The sequence below is a fragment of the Gadus macrocephalus genome, chromosome 15 (genome assembly GCF_031168955.1).
Source record: "Gadus macrocephalus chromosome 15, ASM3116895v1".
Lineage (NCBI taxonomy): Eukaryota > Metazoa > Chordata > Actinopteri > Gadiformes > Gadidae > Gadus > Gadus macrocephalus.
Genome location: NC_082396.1, coordinates 835,507 through 843,006, shown reverse-complemented (window position 1 = coordinate 843,006; position 7,500 = coordinate 835,507). Strand labels below are relative to the sequence as shown.

At 46.5% G+C, this 7,500-nt stretch overlaps 1 protein-coding gene and 1 long non-coding RNA gene across 2 annotated transcripts in view; both read right to left on the bottom strand.

Annotated features, from left to right (window-relative positions):
* The window catches only part of rassf4a (Ras association domain family member 4a), a 19,393-nt gene that overhangs the window by 6,893 nt on the left and 5,000 nt on the right, over positions 1–7,500 (bottom strand). The window contains 2 exon segments of the mRNA XM_060073993.1: positions 6,018–6,093; positions 6,560–6,628. Coding sequence (XP_059929976.1) covers positions 6,018–6,093; positions 6,560–6,612 — 129 coding nt within the window. The 5' untranslated portion in view covers positions 6,613–6,628.
* LOC132473743 (uncharacterized) lies at positions 5,197–6,011 on the bottom strand. The gene is made up of 2 exons (XR_009529465.1): positions 5,469–6,011; positions 5,197–5,426 (listed from the first exon to the last, which is right to left on the bottom strand). It is a non-coding gene; the product is annotated as an uncharacterized LOC132473743 (long non-coding RNA).

The following is a 7,500-nucleotide window of genomic DNA, read 5'->3' as shown; positions in this document are numbered from 1 at the left end:
ATCACTGAATAACCTGAGCAAGTACGCATTAACTCCTGTTAGAAACCTCAAGGCAATAAACACTATCTAAGATGTATACAAACACACATATATATATATATATTTAACATATAATATAATGCTTATTAATGCTGTTATCCAACAGTGAGTGTAAACAAAACCGTTGCAAATCTGCGCGCTATAGATAAGGCAGCGAGACAGTAGGCATCAGACATGTTGGCGCTTCCAGCAAAATGCCGCAGGCTCTCCCAGTGAAGCGAGCCTCGTTTCCCAGTTACTGTGATTAGGTTTCATTCAATTCATACCAATTTGCAATTATAGAACAATTATTTCCCAGGTACACAAGTATATATATACGTAGGCACACAAACACACACACACAAACAGGCACACACACACACACACACACACACACACACACACACACACACACACACACACACACACACACACACACACACACACACACACACACACACACACACACACACACACACACACACACACACACAGACACGTGGATGCTTTACAGAGGGCATATGGGAGGCTGAGGAGGTGCTTGGCGAGGTATTAACCACGACTCTGCTTCAGGTACGATCCATGTGATGGTAAGGAGCTACGCAGAGCTTAGGGAGGTAAACCAATTATTCTGGCTGCTTGTTCATTATCTGTCCTTCCTGGTTGCTGCTTCCTTGGTTGTCAAAGATTTATGTTTGGCCTAGCCTTTTAATTTTTTACAATTCACTATGGAATAAAATGTAATAAAGAGTACAAAGTTGGGAGTTACATCAGATCACAAATTAGGGTTTTCTATTTTATTTGTTTTTTATCGCCAAACACAGTTTTGGTGAACTGAAGTGTGCGACGTGAGCGGATAGACACATTATTTTGGAAAAACGTGTTAAAGATAGAATGTGGAAGAGTAGAGGGGAGGGGGGCAGGGGGAGGTGGGGGAGGGAGGGGAGGGTGGAGGGGGGAGGGGGGAGGGGGGAGGGGGGAGGGGGGAGGGGGGAGGGGGGGGGGGAGGGAGGGAGGGTGTGGGAGACATTGTCTTCTTGAGGGCTCCCAGGGCTGCATTGTTTCAGGAACATAAACACCAGCTGCCCCGCTCAGCCCGCACCTCAGTGCACCGCTACTCCTGGGCTTCCTGCACACACACGCACGCACGCACGCACGCACGCACGCACGCACGCACGCACGCACACACAAACACATTCGACAACTGAGCATGAGCTAACACACCACACACACATACATGCACTGTGTGACACATGCACATTCAAACACACGGCCAAGTATATAAATATGCTAACACATCACCACACATTTACACAGACCTGCAAAATACAAACACACCACACACACACACACACACACACACACACACACACACACACACACACACACACACACACACACACACACACACACACACACACACACACACACACACACACACACACACACCACACACACACGGGAGCAAGGTCAGCCAGGCTATATTTAGTGTCCTGTGCTTATCTCTCCCACACAGGCTATATAAAGGGCTGAGTGCTCACACTGGTCTCAGACTGACTGAAGCCTACTGGACTTAACATCGCTGCACACTAACTCCAAATAAGACCAAACAACTACAGACTCAAAGGTAAGATCACTACATGGAAAACACTTTCACTGAACTAATGTTGGATTAAAAAAATGGAGGCTTTACTGCCATGTTTCATGTAACACTGGAGTTTTGTGCTTGGATAGAGTAAAGTACATTGATGCTGAAGTGAATGTCCACTGAATTGTTGTTTTTAATACCGGCAATCTGAGGAGATTAGTTCATTTAATACAAGCCATAACAAAGCTGTTTTGTGACCGCTGGCCGGTTTCTGAGATGGAGTCTGTCTTCCACGCTCGCACAAAGAACCAGCAGCTTAAGAAATGCGATAGCGTTAGTCATCCGGTGGATCTGAAGACGGCGGGCGTTACCTGGTTACCGGCGGCTCACCGAGTCCTTGTCCTCCTACAGAATGAAACGCAGATGGTCTCTCCTGCTGCCCACCATCACTGAGACCCTGGAGGACCCCGCGCCGCCCCCCCTGCCCACCCCGGCCTCCCCCACCCCGGACGACTACATGGCCAGCATCCAGGCCCTGGCCCGCCCCCTGGAGGTCCTCCCCCCGGGGCCCTTCCGGCTCCAGAGGGCCGCCCGGCCGCGGCTCTTCTCCAAGGCCCAGACGAAGCACTCGGGAGCGGCTCTACTTCCACGTGGATCCCCTCGCAGCTCAAGGGCCGGCGGGGAGAGGCTGACCCTCAGGACGGTGGAGGAGCGGGACTGCAGAGGCAGGGACCCCGTGGACTGGCTGTACGGGCAGGCCCAGATGAGGACTTAATGGGGACCCACTTTCTGTTTTGATTTTTATTTTTTTTGAGGCCAGAGACTACGAGGGAACTCGCAAACAGTGGCTCTCATAGAGCTGAATTGAAGAAGTATTTATTTCTATGCACTCAAAAGCACTTTGTCTTTGGGTACATGTTCGCGAAAGCCTTATTTATTTTTTATATATTTGTAATAAAAAATGATATGGAAAATGTATGTTTTGACTCCTACTTTTTTCTACGTAAATAACATAAGATGTAATTCATTTGTCCTAGACAGAAGTGTATTATTTGATAAACTAAACTGAATTGAGAACCAACTATTATCTTTTAGGAAAAGCTTTTAATGTGTTTCTGCCTACATTCGCAGTTCTCACACGGTTCTGTTTTGTAGTAAAAGCACGTTACCGCCATTGAGTGGTTGCCTTTTACAGGCGTTCAACAATTTCTAAGACATAATCTGCACATTTTCAAATTACCACTAGGGCGCGTTTTATTTGCGCAACAATATATACAATTATTTCCAATACCAATATTTCTGGAAAAAACCCAACGTATTTGACTCTGCCCAAGCTTGGTTTAATCAACAAGTCTAGAAGGTATGATTTATCTCCGATAACAACCTCACGTGACCAAATCGTTCATACGTCACTCCAATACAGCAATACTTGTCCCGACATGTACAGAAATGACATATGAGTCACTTCCAATTTCCAGTTCCCACCAGGTTAGAAGTTGAACACCACATACCATGTCTATCGTACCTCAACACCTGATAATAATTGATGATAATCTGCAGTTAACTCCCATGACCTCCCACATTGAAGTGGAAGGAAGCTAATTTTAAACACATAGGTCTTAATAACCAAACCGGCCTAAAATATACACCAAAAACAAGATTTTGTCAATGTGACCACTTATGACGAACATTAAATAAATGATTTCATTCACACAGTAACTTCATCGGACACTTGCTCACACATTGATATCATTCACCCATTCACACAGTAAGCACAAATTTGAAATTTAAATTTTGAGTGATCAGATGAATGTCTGAGTGAATGCTCCCTCAGACATTGATCTCATACACTCATTCACACAGTCACTACACATTGATCTCATACACTCATTCACACAGTCACGACACATTGATCTCATTCAATCATTCTGACAGTATCTGGACACTGATCTTATTCACTTGTTCTGACAGTAACTGAACATTGATCTGGTTCTCAAACATAGATCATTACAGATATCTGTGTCTGTGATTACAGTTTTTTTCCTTATATCGACAAATATCTGGATTGACAATCTAGGAGTTAATAAACTGTGCACATCGTCAGACATTGGACACTTGAGACCTCACAGTATGAAGTACAACCTCAAGGGGGTTTCCCCTGACCAACATCTTATATCCACCACTAGAGGGCGCCGGGGCACAGGGCAGCGCTGAAACAGGAACATTTAATCTGGGTAATCACAGATCGTATATATAACTACAACCAGCAAGACCGGCAAAGACCCAACTGAGCCTTGTTTAGGATGAACCCTCCACCTGTATCTCCACCATCCTGGTCTCCCTATTTCCATCTCTCCCTCCCTCTCTCTCCCTCTACCCCCCCCCCCTCCCCCTCATCTCCCTCCCTCCCAGAGACAGGATAGGTAAGGTGTAGGTAAAAGGAGGATTGTCGGTGGTGTGACTTCCCTCCCTCCCTCCCTCCCTCCCTCCCTCATCCACCTCCCTCCCTCTCCCCTCATCTCCCTCCCTCTCCCCTCATCTCCCTCCCTCTCCCCTCATCTCCCTCCCTCTCCCCTCATCTCCCTCCCTCTCCCCTCATCTCCCTCCCTCTGAGAGACAGTAGAGGTTAAACTGTGGAAAAGCACCAGATGATGTGCAGCACGGGCATGTCCGGACTACTTAACCAGGGCTGGCCTGGGAGCAGCTTAGAGCAACACACCAACATCGTCGTGGTATGGTGCAGAGACCCATACTGGGGGAGGGAAGGGGGGGGGGGGGGGGAGAGAGAGTTTGAAAACCGAAAGTGTTTCACCTTTCACTGTTTTACACATCTTGCCAAGAGGAAACTGTAGACCCACACACACCGAAAACAAACACACATAAACGCACATTGTTCACACATCGGTTGAACAAAATACTTTTCTCTTCCAGGTCTTGAAAACAATTAAAGTATATTTGTTTCCCCTTGCATCTCGGTGGAAACGCTGAAGCAATGCTCCTGATCCACTGATTATACCTCCGGTCATCACAGCCCCCTGGGAGTTGTCTTTGAGGTTGCATGTTGCAACACAGCACAAACAATGGTGGTAGCACAAATGTGGGTTCATTCAAATCAAAAACCTGGTATGGGAAATTATCTTCAATGGGCACACAAGCTGCATACAAATCACTCTGCAACCTGCAGTGTGTGTGCGTGTGTGTGTGTGTGTGTGTGTGTGTGTGTGTGTGTGTGTGTGTGTGTGTGTTTTGGTGTTTTGGTGCGTGTGTGTTTACGCATGTGTGTGAGTGTTTGTGTGTGCGTGCTTGTGTTTGGGTATGTTTGTGTGAACCGAAAAATCCCAGACATACTTCAGACCCTAATACCTACTGTATATGGTCGAGGAATGCGCTGACACACACACACACACACACACACACACACACACACACACACACACACACACACACACACACACACACACACACACACACACACACACACACACACACACACACACACACACACACACACACACACACACAGTGGGCCCTTGATAGGAGCGACCACCACAAAGTCCTGTGGGGGAACTCCCAGCCACAAGAACCACAAAATACCTATCACACTAACTATCACTGCTGCACAGTCCCCTGCTGTTAATCCCACAACAGCAACACATCGACCGTAGAACTGCTTTGCAAAGCATTCGACCATAGGCCATGTCACCCTTCCTCTATTCCTGTACGTAGCGCAGAGGTTTAAGCGGTTTAGGAACCACATTGCATCTTGGGAACTCCAGCCAGAACCGTCAATATATAGCCTCATGTGTTGACACACATGTGGCTATAGTCTGTGCTCACAGACTATAGCCACATGTGTGTCAACACATGTACTTTGTTTACACACACTTCCACCCTCCAAAGACTCTCTATAGACCAAGCCATAAAACTGGTTTTGGCAGTTTATTCCTCATGTGATGTGTACCGATTGTCGTTAATCCGGTAACGTTTAACATAATACACGCCCACATAAACTGTCAGTCACCGGGGCTGTGGCCCCGGTCTTATCTACAGCTATGCCTGAAGCCTACGGCAACGGCTCCTCGAATCGAAGGGCTATCATCTGTTTCCTCTGGACGCCGATGGAACACAGTCTGAGCATTAGCACCTCGTCAGGGCGGCAGTAGCTCTGGAGGGAGAGCGGGTTGGATGGTACCCTGAGTGTAGCTACTATGAACCCCGGCTCCCCCTAGTGTCGAGGAGGAGCACCTCGAGTGTCATCTCTAACCCCGACTGCTCCTGACCAGCTGGCTGTCGCCTTGCGGGGCTGACTCCGCCGTCGGTGTGAATGGGTGAATGTGAGGCGATATTGTAAAGTGTGTTGAGTGGCCAGTGGTTAGAAAAGTGCTGCATAATTGCAGTCCGTTTACATTACCTCCAGGGCTCTCAGCTGGAAGTTCTTGCCCTCGTGGTAACAGTTATAGGTCCTGAGCAGCGAGAAGACGTCAGACCTGTGAGGGATAGGAAGGACCTGTTACCATGGAGACACGGGTTCCAAGGGGGGGGGGGGGTGTCTGGGGGGGGACCCAATGCCATGGGGGTGTCTGAGTCTCAGTTGGAAACCAGAATATTGTTAAATAACACTTAATTGTACAGTTGAGTCAAATTGCAATGACACCCTTTTTATTGAAATGAGTCCAAACCACTCTTAATGTATCATAAATTATACCATGAATTGAGACTTGTTAAGATGTTTAAAATTAGAAGAACCACAGCTGGCATCAGAAGTGAGACATTGATTATTTGCTTGCTGCAATCCGTACACGTAAAGACTGGGAGGAATCCGGTTCCTGTCTGTGAAAGCCACCTCACAATGATCCCGCTTCCCATCGTAACAGAACACGGTGCTGCAGGAACAAGCGCAGCGTTTGTGTCAGTAGGAGGGGCCGGCCGGTGACATAGTGAGAGTAGGCTTACCTGGAGATGTGCTTCTCGGCGCTCAGCTTCACGTAGGTCAGTCCCTCGCCCATTGTGATGTGAGCAGAGCTGCAGAACACACGCAGGAATCAGACCTGCTGGTTAGTCGGGTACAGCAGACACCCCGGCAGGTGATTCACACACGTTAATCACATTCATGAATCCACGCGGCTCCACATGTGTAAAGAGACAAACCACGAACCACTACATGTTGGAGCATGTTGACCAAATGTGTTGAATACACTTCAATCAGTGTTTATTAATGGCGGTATAAATGTGACTGGATCGTATCTGCGGTTTCAAAGTTGTTTCTCGTTAAAAAATAGGATTTTTTTCCCTGAAATGCTAAACTTTTATGTTTAGTGGAAGAATTTTGAATGCATTGTTGACTCTACCTTCACTGCAATCCTTAGCTTTTAGGAGTCAAGAAAAATGACTCATGACTAATCAACCTAGGTTGGCAGGTGCACTCGTATATGGCATGGCACTGTACATCCAAAGATACGATTATAACACTGAAGCGAAATGGCCTGAGTAAACCTTATTCCTGGTTGTTTAGTTTGTATTCACATATTTCATTGTATTGTTTTCAATGCAGGCCTACTTTTTTTCTAGGTAAGAAGAAGGCATTCACAATGGCAAATTTGAAATCGTATAGGTCTGTTGCCTTCAACATTTGTCCTTGTTATAGACATCTGAAGTAAAAACAAACTTTAATTTGAAATGAGATAATTGAAGTAGATAATAATAATACATTATCTATAAATAATATATACTGAAAAGGCAAAAGAGAAGATTATCTTAAAAGCAATAATCAATAACCTCGAATGAATAACCTCAAATGCCGGTGGTTTGCAAACGTCAGACTACATGGAACAGATCCGATGATTTCAGGTAAATCACATGATCCCGTTGGGAGCCAAGAGGCTGAACCCGGGGCT